This window comes from Rhea americana, unplaced genomic scaffold (assembly GCF_003343005.1).
Source record: "Rhea americana isolate MKP2758 unplaced genomic scaffold, rheAme1 scaffold_258, whole genome shotgun sequence".
NCBI classification, from domain to species: Eukaryota; Metazoa; Chordata; class Aves; order Rheiformes; family Rheidae; genus Rhea; species Rhea americana.
This window is the reverse complement of record NW_028186377.1, coordinates 795078-816300: the sequence shown is the minus strand read 5'-3', so window position 1 is coordinate 816300 and position 21223 is coordinate 795078. Positions and strand designations below refer to the sequence as shown.

Sequence of the window (21223 nt, the reverse complement as noted above, 5' to 3'; positions counted from 1 at the left end):
GAATTAGATTGGATTCTTAGTTTTGTTACCAACTTAACAGTTAGGTTCAAATGCTTAGGTAGAAGGGCCAATCAAGATGTCTACTAGCCATACTTCAAACTGTTATTTCTACTTGTAGGATACTGGTTCTGCTGCAGCATATAGTGTCAGTTTTTAAATCATTCTGCATTTTATTGAGGTAACAACAATTTTCAAATTGGCAATTGTGTCTATTCTGTACGTATTTATCACAAAATTGGAGCATTCCCAATTATGTGAATGACATTCTTTAAGATTTTCACAGAATAACATAACATAAACTTAATAACATTTATTTTCAAATTTTAGTTTAAAAATATTTAAACCTTGTCTTATTTTTAAACTAAAAGCAAGATTCCCATCAGAATGTTGCAGCTACATACTATAACACACTATAAGATGTAAGGTCTATATTGTTTCCTAGTTCCTTGATTATAAAGTCTAATGTAATGTGGAATAGCTACACCTTGTTCGGAGGCTGATTTGCCAAGGCCAGGAGTGTGGATGTGAAATACACCCGGCAACAATCCTCTGAGCACACAGCTTTGGTCTGAACTTGGATTTTCCACACTCATACTGAGCAGGAGCTATGGAATAAGAAAGAAATCACTGTGAATCACCTCAAAGTATTTGCTGTACCACTCATTGTACTCAAAAAACTCTGAAGTGAGCCTACTACATTTATCGCTTCACCTTTTGATTCGCTGTGCATGCAATTATACACCATAAACCACCTATATGTTGTTAGGTTACATTAATCTGGAATTCTTTGAAATTGTCAGTATCTAAATTCTCCTAACATCATCTTTAGACACACTCTTAAAGATGACAGCAGTGTAAAAGTTGCACTACTAGCTGTATTTATACTAATCTCAGTGATACAGTAAGTGCAATTCAATTACTATCTCTGGATAACAATTTTTTTTCCAGCCTTTTAAGGCTTCAGATGTCTCCAAACACTTCAGAAAGGGTTGCTTTTGTTTAGTCACGGGAAACTGACTTTTAATAACATGGCATGGAGAATTTGTTGGTGCCAACAAAAGACACAAAGCAATTAAAACCAAAAGCCATGTTTCCTCTGCTCTTTAACTGAACACCCGGAAAAAAGTGCTAGTTTTAAAGATAATTTGAATCTATGAAATGAAGACTATAACTATATGAAAATGCCATTTTTTTCCCCTAAGAGACCCAGCCCAATACTTTCAAGGCAGCAGTAATTTTACAGTTACAGTATATGTATATTAAGTAACATCTTTCTTTTTCTTGCCTATTCCTTTTGAGGCGTTTGATCAGAGGTAGTGAAATATATGCTGCTGCTCACAGGAGCAGCTGAGAGGATACAGAGGCAACAAAGACACCCTTCTTCTGGGTGGGAACCACCTCTCTTCCTGGCAAAGCCTTTGTTATTGCTGGATGAGAAGGCAAAACGCCATACTCACCTCTGAGTACTGAACTGCTTTAGCTAGTAGTAAAGACAAGGGAATATGGTTAAATATCCAGGGCCAGACTCACTTCTCACCCATAAGATATGGCACAATACCAGAGAAGGGAAAATCTGTTTTTACATCCAGGACCAAATCAGAACCTCAGCAGATTTTTTGCTGAATTTTGTTTGAATAAGAACATCTTCTGTTCAGCCTGGTCACAAACATCATATGACTTAGTTGTGCCAGGTGACCACACAGGAGGAGGCGTAAATTCGGTAGTAACAGCCTTGTTTTGAAACACATGGAAAAATCCTCATGAACTTCAGTGAGCGCCACGTACAACTTGTGCGGCTTTGGGGGATTAGAAGGAATGAGCACCATTTTTAAGAATTTATACAAGGGTTTTGAGCATCACATCCCTGAACCTTAATTTCCAATCTAAAGCTATTGTACTCTCTTGGATCAGTCTCAGATTAACCTGGAATGTCTTCCAGTGTTCATACAAGATTATAAGAAAGGAAGACATTAGTATTTAAAGGAATAATTACGGCATTTGGGAATGTCACAGTACTCCCAGGCTTTCCTTGGGTCTGCTGTATAGCACCAAGGTCCATTCACATCTCCATCAGGATTCCTGCAATACTGTAACAAAGAATGAAGACATCAGCTATTAACAACAGAGGGACAAAAAAGTCTATCAATGCATAATTCAAAATAATACTGAATTACATTTGAGAAATATTTTTTTCACTTTCTTATTGATGAGTGATTCCTAATTTCTTTTGGCAAAAATTGTTGTTTCATTTTTCTATTCCCTCTGTGAATTTGGAAAAGGTCATAAAAATGAAACTTGTACAACTATCTTCAGCCAGCAAAATCAGCTGGGGCAAGCTTGGACCACTAAGGTCTCAAGAGGTAGAAGAGCTCAACCTAGTACAGGGTTTTGTAAAGCATTAAGTTGTCTATTCATGCTTCTACTGCAGTGAGTAGGAACAGCAGGGTCAGCCCTGAGGTCTTTTCACACCCACTCTGCTTACGTGACTGTGAAGCAAGTGGGTGTTGTGTAAACTGTTCTTGCACAACCAGATGATGCGGTAGAGGCTACTCCCAGAGGCCCAGATGAACTCTTCATTTCATCCTGGCAAAGGGTGTCTGGCTAGCTGAATTACTCTCTGTGTTTCACTGGCCGTACTGACTGATCTCCATTCAGCGCACAACTGCAAAGACTCAGATGCAGGCATATGAATTTAAATGTCTTCATCTCAAACCGAGTCCCACTATCTGTGTGTGCTTATCAGCCACTCTAAAATACAGTAAGCAAGACCACTTGGCCCTGCATTAGATTTTCTAACACAATTCTGCTCTTTCAGAGCAGCTTCACCCTCTCTCTCTCCTGCCCAGACCTAGTGTTCAGTAATGCAGAGAGGAGAAAAGGAGGAGTATGGGCAGAGCACTGTCTGCCACATTGTCCACAGGAGTTGTCAAGGACAGTACAAAACAATCTGAACTCCCAGACTCTGACTTCCCCCTTCTCCTTTCTATTTTAGAAATACTGTTAGATATTTTTCTAGTTCCCTTCCTTTCTCTGAAAAATATCTGATGTTTTAGGAAAAAGGAGAAGATCTTCGCTTCTATTCCACGAGAGTCCTTATTACTTGCTCTATGCAAGAACCAAAAAGTTATGGCAAACAGCTTTGTCAGAGAGTTTCCCCAATTTGACCGGAAATTTAGTTCAGACTATGTCATGCCATYGGATGATTGGTTAGAGTAAGCTCCAGAATCATGCACCTGAAGAAGAAATAGTTCAAACTGGCAACATCAGACAAGCTCTTTGTATCATATACACAGCTTGCTGCAAGCCAGGTAAGTATTGTGTAGGAGATGTTACAAGTCTTAGCAGCTATTGGCTGAGAACAGGAGAGCTAGTAACAGACAGACATGTTAGGACTAGAGAGGAGACGGAGGATGAGTTACAGAAGGAGTTAGGATCATGTATAGCCTTGTGGAGTGGGCCATGGCAGAAGTTGGAGGGGTATGTGGGAGGACAGTATTAGTAGAGAATGAGGGCTTCGGTCCTTCTGGTTTATATCTCAAGAAACTTACACTGGATACTGAATCCCTCACCATCTCACCCAACACTGATGACACTGAAACCTATGATTCCCAGTTCCTCTTTCCAGCAGAAATCTTTCCAGAGGCAGAGATACTGCCCACAGACCAACTCCAGAGAGCCCTTAGCTGCAAGGAGAAATAATTGGTCATCTGAAGCCCTTTGCGTGGGCTGCAGAAGCATTTGAGAGACCTGTTGGATATCTGTGACTCACAAAACTATATGCTGCTTACATGAACAAGAGCTAGCATGGTCAGGTTCTTGGACTGGATTGAGGGGAAGAAATTAATTTACAAAGAGTCAACATGAAATGTTTGCTGAGACCTCACAAAGAAAGGAGAAAATGCTCAATGACAATAAGTATTGCATGGACAGCAGTTTACATTTTTATCCAGGCCTGCTTCTGGATGAGTCGTGGGAGTGAAATAGTCATGGCTATGAGGTGTCTGAGAACTCCACGCTTGACAAGTCCTGCCCCTTCCAGTTTTTGCTACCGTGCCACGATAATCTTTACCATTACCATTTATACAATCTGCAGAGAAAGAGGAAAAGGAAACAATTGTTAGCCATGAGCCATTGGTCACACACTTGATRGTAGTGAAGCAGAAATAAGATACAGTAAATGTGTCTATATTGTGTTATATGCAAAGAAAGAAGGCTAGGAAAGTGTTAATGATGGCTAACAATCACATTTTAATTTGCTTTTATTTTCAAGGTCTCATGAAGGCTAGAAATCAAAGAAAGCTTAGATTCAGCTGACCTCTTATGACTTCAGAAGCCAGAACCAGAAACATCATTTTTTATAAAGTCTTTTTCTTATAGGCACTGTCACCTGCCCACCACATTTTATTTTATGTAAAGAACAATCATACATGTTCCACTAGAATTATTAGTTTTTTAACWAGTAGAACATGATAGAATAAAAAATGAAAACTGCAGCAAATAAACTTCTACTATATAACAAAATTGCATCTGAACTGAATTCAGAAAGTCAGCTCTCCTCCAGTGGGAAATAGAGCCCTGGAAATGTGAAGGCATGGCACAGGAAAAGACATCCTCAGAACAGTTGCCAACAAAACACAAYTACTTCTATATTAATTATCATTGCTATTAGCCTTTCCACAATATTTTGGAGGCTACTAGCCATCTGTTTCCTTGAGTTTCCAATGTGGCAGGATGCAATAGCTGAAGATGTCATATCCATCCAAAATTGAATACAGAACTCCTGCTATAAAATTCTACAAGACAGTTCAGAACATTAAGAGGATGAATAYAGTCTTATATTAAATCGTATAGTTATTCAGAGTTCCCTGTTTTTCATCCTCATTAAATTCTATGTGAGTTTTCTATCAAAAATACATCTTACTGGTCACCAGCATTCCTGGGGGAAGTAGGAAGCGTTCATACCAGGGTTTGGTTCCAGTGTTGTTTGAGGAGGTTTGGGTAAATTCACTTGCACAGGATCATCACATCTCTTCAGGTTGCAGTACTCCCATCTCACACTGGGGTCAGTGGTGTAACACCATGGGCGGTTATCAGCATCTGGGTTTCTGCAATAATTCTGCCTCAGGTCCCTACAAATGTAAGCACATTGTATTCCCATCCATGCCAAAGCTCTGAGAAGAACTTGAAAAAATATTTTAGAAAATAGGTGAGGTACAGAGTATATATTCATTTTTTTAGGTATCATAGAAATCCTTTTTCTACCTAGCAAAAAAATCAARTAATATTTGCAGAGGATTTAATTATGCAAATACATATTCACTGATTAATGCTTATAATAGTAACACTGTTTCCAAATATAGATGAGTAAATGTTCATAAGCATAAAAATATAGCATTCTTTTTACATATTCAAATAGATTAATAGAATTTAAGGGTCCCCCCCTTTTTTTTTATTTTGCATTTTGGGATAAACAAATGCTAAATATTAGGCTTAAGAAAGAAAATAATCCAGCCGTTCCTCAAACTCTACAAAACTGCAAACTAGAAAGCAAAGACTTATGCATAAACTCAAGAGCAGAAATAGTTCAATTCAGTAGAAGGAAAAGTTATGATAACTCTTAACCCTTTTCAAAGTAATGTAAAAATACAGTATTAAATAACAGTCTAAATCATAACAGTGACAGCTGTGGTCTGTTTTAAGGCTGAGACTAATAGAAAATGTTTCCRTATTTTAAAAAATAATGAAAGGAATAATTTTTATCGACTAGGATCCCCTTCCCAATTATAAAATCATTATTTTGTAAAGATGCRGCAAATAAAAATGAGTCCATTAAAGGTCATTGTTCAGTGAAACACAGAAATGTGAAATAAACATACGCATTTGGGAAYTGTTTTGCCGTTTTATTGTGACGGTGTGGTGACATTGAATTCCAGGCTTGGCATTTCTTTCCCGTGATAGTGAAAGAAGTTGTGCCACGATAATTCACGCCRTTGCCTCGATAGCACTCCTCAGTAATTTGAGCCTGCTCAGGCACATCAACAGCTGTAGTGAATAACAGAAACCAGTCCCTTGCATTTTAATAGTTTGATATTTATACATGAGCATAGAAAAACCAACAGAAAATAAAAAGCCAGAGTAATTCTGACAGCTCCAGGATGCTCTCTGTAATAAATCTTACTCAGACTATAGATCAAAAGGAAGATTCCCCAAAACATTTGTGAGAAGGTCATAGATTGCTTTCATATGTGAGACTCTATTCMTTAAAAGCACTTGTACATCAATTTAACTATCATGCATTCAGATTTATTTCACYTAAAGATCCAGAAACGTTCACATCTAAGTTTCTCCAGAGTAGGGAATGCCTGTGGTTTTGCCACAGATGCACATGTGGAGTAAGCTTACCTTGTGTAAAGAGAAGTTTCTTTTGATTACTTTTTATGGAGCCTTGGTTTATTGCACTTAAATTGTCTTAAGTTTTACTTTGAATTGAATTTTTCAGGAAGTGGCAGATGAAGCTAATTATCTTCTGCACGGAGCATTTTAAAATTCAGAGGTGGAGAGAAACACTACTTGGCAAAAGGAAAAGATCTATGTTACTGTAATTTTTCCTAAGCTGGGTCTGTAGATAATTTCTCTGCACTTTTCYACCAGACTGAAAGTACCAGCCTGGCTCCCCACTGGGCCCAGGAGTCCAATTGATATATAGCAGTAATAAGAGTGACAGCAATAATACAACCGATCAAAGAATCACCTAATATTTTTCAAAACAAAACCAGAAGACACCTAACTTCCATATTGCAGATGTCTCCTGTTCTTACCAGGGGTCTCTGGCTCTGTCCCATCGCAGGAGGGTATGGTGCAATATTCCCACCGAGCGGTTCTGTTGGTGGTGTAACACCACGGCATCTTCTCATCATCAGGGTTTCTACAATAGTTTTCCTCCAAGTTCCTGAAACAGAAACCCTAACTAAGAAAAGCATCTCATGGAAACCTGATAAAGGTTATGAACAAGAGGCGAATGTATCTTGCTGCCCRGTTTACTGTTACAAGTGGATAACTACTGCTGTCATTTACTGATCATATGTACTTGGTTTATAGATGAATAATTGCAATGCACTGGTGTTTTGGATACAGAAAATCAGATGCTTGCTGGATTGACAGATGTACTGAGAGATTGTACTTCCTCTAGTACTTTAAACCCCAAAGCAGCATAGCAGAAACATGTGGTGACAGAATGTAACTGCAAAGGAAAATCTTCWTTATGACTTTCTTACTCCATACTACTTCACCTGAAAAGAATACTGTAAAAGGATAAATTGAAGAGGGGGAAAGACATTTCTAACATTTCTAACATGCTCTAGGTGACCCTGCTCAGGCAGGGGGGTTGGACTAGATGATCTCCAGGGGGCCCTTCCAACCTTACTGATTCTGTGATTGTGTGATTCTGTGTGATTTAAGAGAGTCTGAAACCATAAGATTTGAGTACATGAGTACTCAAAGAATAAAAAATCAAATAAGAAGAAAAGTGAAAAAAGAGAGCTGAAAAGGAGAGTGATACAGGAATTGTGTGAGCTGTTGTGATGAACAGCGGAACTGTTACTTCAACAGAGTTGGAGAATGATGACGTAACTGTGCCTTGGCACTTCTCATGGACGCTGAATAATGAAGAGGTTTCACTTACTTGCAGGGATAGTTTTCAGGAGTGCGAGCATGTTTGTGAGGAGACTGAGCACTCCAGTGCTGACAGGTATTTCCTGATTCTGTAACAGATATCTTGCCTTGGTAGTCTTCTCCTCTTCCTAATAGACATTGACGCCCTGGTTTAGGAGTTGGTGGGGGTGTAGCTATGCCAGAAAAAAGAACTGAAATTAAGCAGTGTCTTCAAGACATATAAGAAAAAACAAACTTTGACTTTTATAGTTAAATTGGAATTTCTTTGCAGGTAAGGTAAGGTAAGTAAAGACTAAAATAGTTGGAAAGTCTGAAATGTAGAGAGAATATCTAAATATACCTTCTTAATTCTTCTCACTCCCACTTTAACATTTTCACAATCAGACTGCCAGAAAAGCATTTCCATCCACTTTTTTACATCAGCCAGGAAACAACAAAACCAAGTGCCCAGCAGCCCCATCAGAACAGAGTTGAGAAGAGAGCAAATGGCAATATTGTGAAGAAAGCTGGGATGAAAGTGATAGGCACATCAGTGATAGATAGAGGTTATAGATACAGATATAAAAGACGTTCTCCAGCTGGTGAGAGCTAGAGACAGTGAGGATGAGACCTGGAGAAAAGCTCCAAGGAAAAGTATTGAAGCAAGGACAGGATTCTAGGGGAAAAGAAAATCTAAAAAGGGAGAACTGAACTGCAAGAGCTTCCAGAAGATCAGAAGATTTTCGGGAAGAATGATACTGTTTAGCATCAGATGAGGAACGCRGAAGAAAGACATGAAACACTGAGACAGCTGATCATGGAGCAACGCATGGAGAAAGAGAGATGTGTTCCAGGCAAAACCACTAGAAATGCCTATGACAGAAACCTTTAGCACCGAAAGAGCTACCAAAGTTTAATTTTAAAGTTATTTCCTTTTTTTTTCCCAAGATCAAAGTTAGCACAATCTTTTATTCCTTTATATTTTGGGTCTTCTTCATTTGTTCAAGCTCTTTGCAAAATGGTCTCTCCGTGCCTAGATCTCTGTAAGTCAGACTCACTGCAGCGAGGAATGTCACAATATTCCCAGCGTTTAGTGGGGCTGGTAGTGAAACACCAGGGTCGAGGTTCACCATCAGGATTACGACAATAATTCATTTTYAGATCCTTCTCCGGAAAACTGAACAAAAAAAATTAAAAATAGAAGTCACTAAAGACTGACTGTAATGATTAGCCTGTCTGTGGCAGAGTGGTCTTCAAGCCACCCTGACAACAAATCATTCAGCACCAAGTCCAACTCACTTTTCRGGGAGGTATCCGTGAGAGTGAGGTTTCTGGGAATCCCAGCGCTGGCACTCAATCCCAGATACTGTTGTTGAAACCACTCCATGGTAGTTTTCTCCACTGCAGTGCATGCACTCCACTGTACAAGAAAGGCAGAATGAAGCCAAGAAAGACAGAAAATCACTATGGAACTGGGCCATAAACATTCGCACTGATTTCACCTCAACATCAAGTCTAATAAAAGTGCAAGGCTGAAGGACAAGCCTTTGACAAAGTAAAACTTTTTTTCTCAGTAAGATGACTTTAGCTACTTGATTATATCAATAGTATTTTACTTAACAAAAAAGACTATATTTTTTAAAGGAGCTAAATTGAAAGTATTAAGCTATAATTGAAAATCTGCACCTTGCTGCCATTGTGTTTTTGACTTTTGCACTAACAACTGTCATTTGGTCCAATTTTAGGATGATGGTAAGAAAATAAAYTCATACACCATCCTTTATCAATGAAAAAAAAATTTTTGTAGCTATTTGGGATATTTTGGGTATCTTCCTTGTTTGTGCTGAAAACCTCTGAAAAGTGCCAGGTTGAACTAACCTTCGCTCTGGAACAAATCCTCACTTAAAACCAAAAATAAAAATAAKTTCACATTCTTTAACATCTTCCAAAAAAGAGAAAAAAAAGGTATATGTATCCTGACCTTCACACTCTGGAATGTTACAATAATCAAATCTGGTAGCAGGATCTGTTGTGTAACACCAGGGTCCCTTTAGATCTTTATCGGGATTTCTGCAGTAGTTTTCCTCCAAACCTGCACTGGGATGTTTTTCAGCTGTGTATCTGTAAGAGAATTAAAATGAGATTAGATGAYAAGGGAAATATCTAGCTATTCAGCTGACTTTGAATTCTAGAAGTGAAATCTCTATGTGAGGACCACATTGTAGATGTCATTCATTAGAAGTCTCCTTACTGCTACTGAGTGCCACTGGCGACAAGTTAGAAGTGTCATAGCTACAGATTTCAAGAAATATGTTGTCTCAAAGGCTAGTTATGTCTTTAATATTTGCATTTACACCGACTGTTCAGCTTGCAGTAAGTTCTGTTCAGCTGAGGTATTTTTTAACACAGAGAAAAGTCTCTGTTATCACATGCAGGATATTCCCTGGGAGATGCGGTGAGAGGATGTTCACTAAACATGTGAGAGCTCTCTGTAATCTGGATGCTATGTTGTGTCAATAGGAGGTTACTAAGTAAACCCTGTCGGCTGTTGTTCATTAAAAACCAGAAATACTGCCTGTGAGTAGTCCATGGATTCATGGATAAAATAATGTACCTCCATCTCATCTGCCACATTTTATACTTTAAGCCAAGAGATTAAATTCTTGCCCTGGTGAGAATACTGAAAAAGTCTTACTTCATTTCAACAGAACCAGGTGCTTCCCTGTCCAGTGTTTCACTTGTTTAAAGACCAGAAAATTTAARCAGCATGGCAAAACTGACTGGGTCCCCTTTGATTGTGTAACTCAACTGCAATTCTCTGAGTTATGAGTTAGATTAGAGAAAGATAAGCATGRGAAATTATTTCATAAGAGGAACTTCAACACCAATTTGTCTATAAAATTACTTAATAAATCAAACTACTTAGAAAAAATTCAGAAAAATATGTAAGCAAATATGAAAAAGTCATACTTTGGTTTGTGGGGAACATTATCAGACCACTTCTGGCACTGCACACCCTTCTGAGTTTTGGCTTCTGTTCCTCTGTAATCCACCCCATTTCCCTTCTTGCATTCTAGAAGATAAACTGAAATGATACACATTTAATTAATCAGTATCATCACATTTCTGCTGGAACTAAGCATATACAAAATCCATTTTCATTTTAATATGTTAAATGCATTTGGCCATATTCTCTTATGTCTTTAGAAATAGAGGTGACATTTTAAAAACGTACTAGTTAGCTGACGTCAGTGTTGAATTAATTAGTATTGAAAAACTTATGCAAAAGCCCAAAACTCCTAAATGAGAATTCTTAGAGAAACAAGCGTAACAAAATATGGCTATTTTGATTTAAATCAATAGATTTAAATGATAGAATATRTTTTTATAGGCACTATAACAAAATATAAAAGCATTCTTTTTTATTGCCTCCAATGATTTTGTTATAGTAATGCCTAGTAATTAAAATCAAGCCTTAAAACAGAGTAGTTCAGCTGAAGAAGATAACAGTATGAAGTCACAGATGCATATGCACAGCATTTTACCGGTATAAAAAAATTAGTGCTTTAAGTTGATCCCAATTGTTACATTCATATAAATAGAGATGACAATATCTCATTAAGGTTCACCTTGTCATGAATGAAATTTAATTAATTCATGATATTATGCTAAAACAATAACTCTCCACTGTACAAGATAAGTTTGATAGCTTTGAGCATTCTTAGCTTTTAGAACTTAATAGTGCCTCCATGAAAAAAGGAAAAGAAAGAGAAAAAGAATTAACAATGAATCTATGTCTTTACAGAAGTTAAGGGGAGTTCTTATTGCTGACCTAAGCCTGGATTTGTATTAGTAGCCTTGAAAACACAAAATAATGAGAGCTGAAAGCTCAGCATGATCAATTTTTCCTGGCTGGAGCAGGGAGCAACCATAACCACTTTGCAGCCTTTAAGACTGTTCTGGGAAGACTGAACAGTTGTCTTTCCCATCAAAGAGCTCATGGCTAAGACCAAGAGCAGGCATATAAGGGTCAGCTCTGCCAAGGAAGAAAATCAGATTTATGCAAGCTACCTCAGATTTTAGATATCTGTGGTTTAGGAAGAGTCAGTGCCTGGCAGTATGGCCTCCGGGTTTGAGAGCTAGTCAAGAAACTCATCTAATAGCTCCTCCACCCAAAGTCATGTGTTCACATCATGGTACTCAGCAGCCGTAYTAGCTTTAAGTATTCCCAGCTCCCTACAGCTTCCTCTTTTCCCAGGGTTTCATCACATTGCTTTCACAGATATATCTGCACAATTGGCGGCAGGGTCATGCTGTTGACAAGATCTGTTGTGAAGGAAAACTTGACAAAAGCCTCATACTGTATTGCAAAACTGCAGCTTTATTCCAAGTATAGAGAAAAAATGTAAAATAGTGAGTGAGGAATGTCAAGCATACAAACCTAAAGTTGATGAAAAGCAGAACTTTAGATTCTTGTTCATGTGCCCTAACACAGATCACTTGTGCAGATGCCATTTTGTGCAGGACTCATCAGTACAAAACATATATATAAAGAAATGAATATATCACAAGAAGTATCTATTGCAAGGCTGGTTCACAGTGCAGGTTCTTGCAATTACAAGTTCATTATCTCTGAGTCAAGAGTTCTGTCATCTTTGTTTGCTTTTCAAACAGCTAGTAAAATTTAAATGATAAAATTAATTGTTGCCACAGGCCCACAATCCAAACACACTGGCCATAAGAGTCACAAAACTTTCTTAGTGTCATTGTCTACTGTGTTCAGTAGCAAACGTAACAAATCATTTTTGTCAGTTCCTTATTTGGTCATTGAAGACAGACTTCACCATGCACTTTTTTTCTAAAAAATATAGATTGAATTSATAAACCGATTTTATTTTTCTCAGAAACATTCAGCAGCCTTTACTTCTCCCCACCACTCAAAATTTCCCTATGCACAGTGTATATTTCATTGATCAGTTCCTCCCTTCTAGTGGCAATGAAGAAATCTCTCTTCTAGGTTGTGACCTACAGATCTATCTTGACAAAAGTGAAAAGAATTAATAATTGAATCTGAAAATAGTTTCAGATCTTCTGTAGGCAAATAGATAGTTTAGATCTGTATTTCTAGGTCTATCTTTAGGACCACTTTTATTTCAATATATATATGGACAAGTGTGCAGTTTACTGTAGAAATTTTAGTTGGAAGCCATATGGATTCCTCAAGAGTTTTGCAATAAATTAACATTAAAAACCCTGAATAAATAAACATTGAATCGATCAAGTGATGATTCTTTCTGTTTGCATAAACTTTTGACCATTTACATAACCCTCAGGTTTCTTTCTGTCTGGTGACAAATAACCAGCTTCAATCCTCAAACTCCATGTTCGCTTGGGTTAACTCTTTAGAGACAGGTATGTGGATAGCAATTAAAAAATGCAAGCTTTACTTCTTATTAGTCTCTCTACAACATAGACAAGATTAATCATCTGTTTTATACACAATAGGATAAGCAACTGAAAAAACCTGATTTTTGTCCCAAATGGCATCCAGTTTTTCGAAACAAAGATAAAAAGTGATTAGCTCTCAGATACTAATTGCTCCTGGTCCAAAAATAATATTGATTTCAGCAACAGTATTGCAAAAACGTCTGGACAGGTGATAGGAATTTCCTTGAAATATCAGGACAGTAGCAGCTGCTAGAAGCAGTTATGTGATCTACCTAGGTAAATGCTACATTTTTGTCTTGTATTCTGTAACACAATAAAATTAAACTGAAGTTATCCTTAGAATGGATAAATGATTATTTTTTCATTTAAGACCGTCTGAAAATGGAAAGATGGGTACCAGAGAAATCCTCTGACACACACGCACACACACTAGATTAGATAGACAGAGAGAGAGACAGAGACAGAGAGAGACAGGGAGAGAAACAGACAGATAAATAGTCAGAACTCTGTCATATTTTGTACTGAAATCTTGGAAATATCACCCAGCTACAATCAAAAAGTTCATAACCAGAAGAGAAAACAAAACAATTGAAATGAACTTCGTTTTTGATACTCTTAATATTTAGCTCAATCTTTTGATTTCTGTGGGTGGGATATGAGGACAACTTTTGGATATTTAGGTTCAGTAAACAGTAAACAGACCTACAGTTTTTCGTATCTTTACTGATGGAGTTGCTATGCTTTCCAAGAAACGAAAATCTGTCTGTGACCTCAAAAGGCTTAAAAAGATGCAGTCGCTATTTCCCACTGAATGTTGCAGGACTGTCATCAAGGTTTTAATCTCGGTAAATCCAAATGACATCTCAAAGATAATAGGACAAACCAGAATGATAGCCCAGCTTTTGATCACTGTACTGAAATAAAATCAGTACAGAATATTTAAATGTAAGTTATTTGTTCAGTCTTTAAGTTTTTTTACTTGCTAGTGCATCCATTCATCATTCATTCTACAATAGAAACTGCAGAAAATTTGCTTAGCACTATTTAACCATGAGTTAGGGAAACTGCCATGGCTTCTGGCTGTAATAAAAATATCTCATCTTCAAAACATTAAATTATTTAGCAGTGATACATACACCAAAAAGCAGCTGTCTATATACTTCAGAGCATTACCTCCAGCTGTTACAGATGGGTTATTCAGGTAGAACCAAATTCTCTGCCAGAAAAAATAATTCTAGTAGTGATCTGACCATTTAAAGCATCAAAGGATTTTCAAGCCAGGCAGTGAGTTAATAAAGGCAGCTGATTACTACTTTTCTTTAATTATAATAGTTCTGGTGAGTTAAGCTGTCAAAATTAAACTCTAAAATGGGTTGAAAATCAGAGCAGAGTCAAATATCTCCTGAAAGATTATGTAAAAATACAAGAATTACACAGAAACGTGGAAAAAATTAGATTGGAAAGGACCCTCAGTGGTCTCTGGTCCAAACTCCCATTCAAATTATGGTCAGCTTCTGAGCTGGATGAGATTGGTCAGGGCTTTACCCAGTCAATATCTGCAAAGGTGGAGGACCCACAGTATCTCCAGATAATGTGGTCCAGTGCTTATGCATCTTCACTGTAAAAAAGTCTTTTTCTTATATCTACAATGTCAGATATTAAAAGTGAAACACGTTCCTCCTTTCTCATGGATAGCAAGTGCTCAGTGCTTGATTATACAATTCAAAAATTGTTTTAGAACCCAACCATATGTCTACATTTGGCATATGGTGATAGATTTTTCAAAAGACGATCAAGAACTTGGATATCTGATATTTCTTAAAAACAGATTTACTATCTTCAGACAGAATATCAGATCAAGTACACTTCAATCAAGTCATTCCTATTTAAGACAAAACAGAGTGACCAGGAATAAACCACATAWAAATGAAGAATCCAAAATATCACCACATTCATCAATTATATTCATTAAAACATACAATAGGATACAAATTTTGCTAAAGTTCATTAATTAAAGAGTAAAAACATCATATAACAATATACAAATACTATAAGAAAGACTATTTTAAACTGAAGCATGATTAATACCTCTAATCCTTCTAACAATGCGTGAAACTAAAACAGTGTTGGTTTGAGTCCTGATTTAGGAAACCGTGAATTTTCTTTAGAGACATATATGAAATTTTCTGGTAGTTTCCATCAGTTTTCAAGTGGGCAAAGGTATATTGCAGCAACCTTTGCCAGCACAAGTTCCTAGGAACTCCATTAGGGGCAGGAAGGATGCAGCTACAGGTTATCAGGCTGGTTTAAAAGAAGAAAGGAGTCTTAAGCACCTCAGTTACTCTGAGCACCATTCCCATTCCCAGAGCAAAAATGCTCTTTTCTGCCTTTTGGCCCCTGATGTCTACATTTAAGGAGTAGGAAAAATGCTAGACTACTGATCTGGAAAATAAAACGGCACCACTGCTTTATCAGCAGTTGTGGCAAGAAACAGAGACTAGGAAAGAGCCAATCTATCGTTTTGGACTTAGCCCACTGTTTTTACAACAAAGTTATGTGAGTCCCACTAGAAAGCAAAGCTCAGTGAAGTAATACCAAAATATAGACATACTTCTTTTTTCATAAAGAACTGCATTTGTTCTTCTGAATATTACTGCTGTCTTGGTGTTGTCRGCCAATGTTAAACACTGTTGGTCTTTGCTGGTGAATAAGAAGGCTCTGTTGAAATTAAAAGGAGAGACCAACATAAGAAACAGTAATTGAACATCAGTTATAATTTTAGCAAGCACTTCCCTTCAACAATGTTTCAGTAATGTTAGCCAAATCACTGAGTATCCCAGCTCCTATTTTCAGTGGTGACTTTGATTCCTAAGTCTCTATACCAACTTAGGTTGAAAGGGAGCTACATGAAAAAAATTACAGAAGGGGAAACAAAAGAGGATTTATAATGTGCCAGAGACACCAGGGAACATGCTAAAGATGGCACCTGCGCAAGAGACCTTCACCTTCTTTCAAAAAAATTAGTGGTCATTCAAGAAGCAAGATATTCTGCAGTAATCTGAGGCATATCAGCAGTTACCAAGGAGCAGGCAAAACACAACAAGCCAGCACCTTAAATTACCTTGTGATAACTGTTCTGTCTCTTCAAACTCAAAGCAATGTAAGCACTTTGGAAAATATTGCCATTTGTCTAGTCAGTAAGTGCCCAGTTCATAAGACATCCTGTAAAACTAGAGTGGATGATGTAACCTGTACATTATTATCTAAGGAAACCTCCTGACAGGCTAAGCAATTTCTGTGTCTGCCCTTCATGAATCAGTAACGAGCAACAGCAATATGGTAGTCAGTGGCTAGGTCTATACCAGGGAATGAAATACTGACAGAGCTCATTTTGTCGCCCTTGAGGCCAACTGATACAGTCTAGATGCATCCATACCTGTAAATTCCCACCGCCTCTAAATGAGAGTGGACATATCTGAACTTCCTGTTGGGAATGCTAACTTCCAAACGGTGCCCACGAGTTGCGTGGGGAGTGCTGGCTGTCCCTGATCAAAATCATGCTAGGGGTTGTTCGCACTGCTCTAAGCCCAGCTCTCGGTAGTGTCTAATTTACAAATAGAGACGTAGCTAACAGGGATGGTCCAACACACTGCTAAGGCCTGATGACAAGACTGCAACGTTGACCTGATTTCGTTGTTCTGAAGCACTGGTCTGACTGTCCTGCAGTGCTGGTGTGATTTTGAAGCTCTGCCTACCATTTGCATTTCCCCCAGATTTTTCCTGCCAGATATCATCCATTCTTTACTGACTTTAAGAAATCTCACTGACAAAGCAAATGTAATTAATTAGAGAGGCAAGGACAGAATGCCCTGATGTTATTTCAGTCTCAGAATCTCATAAACTTTGGTGATGTTGAATCTGATCTGAGGCAGAGGCTGAGGAATGATCATATATCCAAACATGTCCCAATAGGGAACAATGATCCTCTATAAACTATAAATGAATTATMTGAACATAAAGTCTCAGCCTCTCTGTCTTTCTTCCCAACTGAGCTAAGTACTACTGAGGCAGCGCCTTCTCTGTGTGGTCTTCAGAGAGGGAAATAGGATCAAAGGGAGCAAGTGATGCTTCACACACTCAGACCGAGTATCTCTGTGATCCTTTATTATTACATCTCTTTAAAATAAGTGTAATTTTCCCTCTTGATGCTATATATTCCTCTTTTTTAGATTTAGAATACAAAGTCATAGAACATGTAAAAAACTCAGCAGTAGAGTATCCCTGCCTTGAATAAAAGCCCTGATGGGGAATCAAAGGCTGGAAACAACTCTGCAGACAATTCCTGTTCAGAGTTCAAAAAGTGTCCCACAGAAGTGGCAGATCAAGAACTGATGAAAATTAGAGCCAGAGTCATATGGGAGGAAAGCCTCCTACTGCATTAAAGATTCTCTTCATCACTACTAATGCCTACTTTACTGCTGAAGTTCAAAGGGCTTCTAGGATTTAAGAATACAATAGGCTTCACTAAGATAGGAGCCTGAGCAAAGGACAGTAGCATAGGCTGTCTTACCCRCTCTGTGCTCGCTAACTGCCTGGGCCGGGTTAAATGCAGATRTAGAGAGAAGGCTTGGATGCAAACAGGGTTTAGGACAGTCAGAGGATTAAAGTTTAGGTGACTACCTGTTTCTCAAAGTGAACAGAAGTTACACAACTCTAGTAAAACTCAGAATAATGGATGCATCTGCAGGATAATTGGTAATGCAACGAAACTGATGTCATTATTGTTGTATTAATTTCCAAGCAGTTATTTATGACTCTTATGGTAAAAGGAGCATAAAAGCATTAATCAAACCACATCAGGCTGGTTTTCAATGTGCCAAACTGTGCACCAAGATACCATTATGCTTTCCAATGAAAATYCAAAATAATTTTTGAAATGTCCTTATTGATTTTTGCTGTCTTCACCCAAATCTCCCAGGCATTCACTTTCTACGTATCTTCTGTTTTTCTCACAAACTTTGGAAACACATACTTCTAAAAAAGTTCCTCAAAAGTAGTGTCAATAAATAAGGCCAAATACTTCATCATCTGTGATTAAACATATGGAAATCAGCAGAAATTACCTGCAAGTAAATTTATTTTCAGTTTCACATTGCTCCGCGCAGTTTTCTTTACTACTTGTCTTATAAATTTGCTTCTTCGAGCTAAGCAGCCAAGCCCCCTCTGTTCTTACATAGCCATCTAGTATGTCTCCTAGTACTAAAAAAAGAAAAGAGAAAGAGTTAAAAATGACAATGCTGATGCTAATATAGTTTATTTCAAATTTTCCTGTTAAATTCTGCTACCTCAGTTAGTAACATAATTTAATTACAGTAATACTGAGTTAATGGTGACAAAAATGAGTAAAGCTTGTGTCCCCTAGTATAGTGAAAGGTAGTGTCATTAAGGCAGATGGCTGAAAACACAGTAGAAGGTAGGASAGAAATGTGGCTTGAACAGTGTTTTGTACCGTTTGGAAAGTCATAAAAAGTAGCACAAACCTAATGTGTAGAGTGATGGGAATATTGAAGAGGACCCAAAGACCCAAGGAYCCAAAAAAGCAACACAAAGAAGTAACTGATAGTCCATATCTTGGAGAAAAAGGAGAAACGGGACTGAGAGAGGATGTGAAACAATGACTGTCCATTTCTGACAACTACCCACATGAAATATGTAATCATTTCATTTTTTTCAGTCCCATCATAGTTGTTTCCGTTCAAAGGCTTTTGCAAGAAACAAGCCAGCCTCAGTCATTCCTTGGAAAGGAATTTGCCATCTTTTCCTATTACATCTATTCTAATTCTGAATATTAAGCTATAGTTCACAGAACTATGACTTTAACAATTCCAGCAAGAGGGTCATGGAGTTGCATGAGTCTTGTGGTTGTTACGGTTTCTATCATATGAAGATTTTGCTCTGGGAGTTCCTCATTCTGAATGGTTTCAACCCCAAACACGTACTTGGCCATGGTCTTTGCAAYATATCCCAGCCCTGCTCTGTGCTTTGCACAGCTGCTGAACAAAAGTCGTACTGGGGAGGAATGAGACTCTGGTTCCCCTCAAGGGTGACAGTTTATCCAGCAAACCTGCAGAGATGCACTTCTTCCTTTGTCTTCTTCTGACTCTTTCTCAGCAKTGATGTCCAATACCAGCAGAAGGGAAAGAAAGCAGCTTTGTCCTACCCTGACATGTTGCCTGTGATTAAGGGACTCCCCAGGGCTACTCAGTTAAATGTCTTTTAGGCTGAGGAAGGCTTAGCACCTACTTCACTTTCTCATGGTGCAATATATAGGCACGAATGATTCCTGGTCCAGTGAAATTCCTTCCCCTGCACGCTACTTCAGTATGCAAATTGTACTGTTCTCAATYATTTTGCATCGACAAGACTAAACTAATGAAGTAAACACAAGGGCCAAATTATGCTGCTTCTCATGCTACTGCAAACCCAGAGAATTCAGTGGAGGTTTTTTGCTGGGTGTATGCTGTTGCAGGGTAGCGTAGAGTTTGGCCTTGGGTTCCCAGCCCTAAGGGCTGGCAGTTTAACAGAAAGAAAAAGGAAAACTAAAAAAAAAAAAAAAAAAAAAANAAGAAGAAGATACACTGGAAAGGGATACAATGAAAGTTCATGTGATAGGCACAGGACTCACTGATTCCACTGCTTATTACAAGCCAAAAGTGAAATCAGAACGAAATTAGAAGTGAAATCTGTTTTGAGAGAAATCATTAAAACAAGGTAGAGCAATATTATAGGGATTCTCTCCCTCAAAGGACAAGAAATTAAAGAATTCCTAATATATTAAAATGTGGCTTCTATGCAACCTTAATTCTCTTCTGATCTGACACTTTGACTTGACCTTACCGTTATAATTAGAGAAATTAATTTTAAAAATATCTGTTTTATTTGGATCATAAAAGTATATGTTTTTCCCGTTTCTCTTATGGGGAAAAATATATTTTCTTTCATATTCCCTACATGGCAGGGAATAATACTTAGAGGGAAAAAAAAGAAAATAGATGTAATAAAAACTCAGCAAGTTTTTTTTGCTGCTGYTTTTTTCTAAGCCTATGCAGTTCTTCAGTGTTAAAAAGATCTATTATTGCCTTATTCAGAAATGCAAATATTTACAGGAATTTGATAAATGATTTGCAGATAAAAGCAGACAATTGCAGACAAAAGCTCATATCTCATAAATTCCTGCCCACGTAYATAATTATTACTTAGGTAAGAAGTCTCTCTTGATTTGAATGAGCCTGTTCACCTGAGAAAACACAACTTAAAAGCATGAATTTAAGTTCAGATGATCTTTCTTTAACATTAAATAATGTCTATAATATGTTATTCTGGAGTATATCTGTAATATTTCTATTTCTAAAACTAACTCATCATCCAGATAATAAAGTCTATCCATACGTTATRCTAACTTCTCCAACCTCTTTTATATTTTACAACTACACATGTCAAATTTGTATTTTATTGTTATTTTTGCATATGTGCTAGCATACTTGTAACTATATATTTAACTGTAATTGCAGCTGGCCATTTCATTACACAGAATGCCTAAATGAAGACACACTGTCTGAATTCCCTACTAAGTTTAATCTTTTCAGTACATAGAATACTTACTTGAGCTTTCTGTAAGAGTTACGATCTACTAAACCCATATATATATATATATATATATGTATGTATATATATATATAAAGAGATTTACTTAGTTCTTAGCATTTTACGGATGATTTTATACCACCTTTCACAAAAAATGTTCTTAAAGCATCTAGATTACTGCAGGTACTGATACTGACCAGATTTTGCCCCCCCCCCTACTGAAATGAAATGAAAATTTTTCCCATAAGATTTTGGCTATGAAAAGGATGGAAACTTTAGTGCAAAAAGGGAACTTTTCATTTTCTTTTTTATTTTGTTTTGAATGCTGCATTTAAAAATCTGTAAACCTCTACCATAAGGATCGACATCAGGACCACRGCGCTCGGCAGTGCTTGGCAGGAGGAACGGCTCTGGGATGTGATCCCAAGCCTGCTGGCATTCGAGGCAGCCGTCACAGGGACTGCGGTGGGCTTGGCAGCAG

General features: G+C 37.6%; 1 protein-coding gene across 1 annotated transcript in view; it reads right to left on the bottom strand.

The window, feature by feature from the left end:
* LOC146594481 (plasminogen-like) overlaps positions 1–21223 on the bottom strand; it is a 28166-nt gene that overhangs the window by 3616 nt on the left and 3327 nt on the right. The window contains exons 3-15 of the mRNA XM_085307408.1: positions 18222–18357; positions 15710–15816; positions 10621–10735; positions 9632–9771; positions 8950–9070; positions 8709–8827; positions 7682–7844; positions 6819–6949; positions 5877–6042; positions 4963–5129; positions 3939–4087; positions 1994–2087; positions 485–605 (exon numbers count right to left, since the gene is read on the bottom strand). Coding sequence (XP_085163534.1) covers positions 485–605; positions 1994–2087; positions 3939–4087; positions 4963–5129; positions 5877–6042; positions 6819–6949; positions 7682–7844; positions 8709–8827; positions 8950–9070; positions 9632–9771; positions 10621–10735; positions 15710–15816; positions 18222–18357 — 1729 coding nt within the window. The remainder of the gene's footprint in view (positions 1–484; positions 606–1993; positions 2088–3938; positions 4088–4962; positions 5130–5876; positions 6043–6818; positions 6950–7681; positions 7845–8708; positions 8828–8949; positions 9071–9631; positions 9772–10620; positions 10736–15709; positions 15817–18221; positions 18358–21223) is intronic.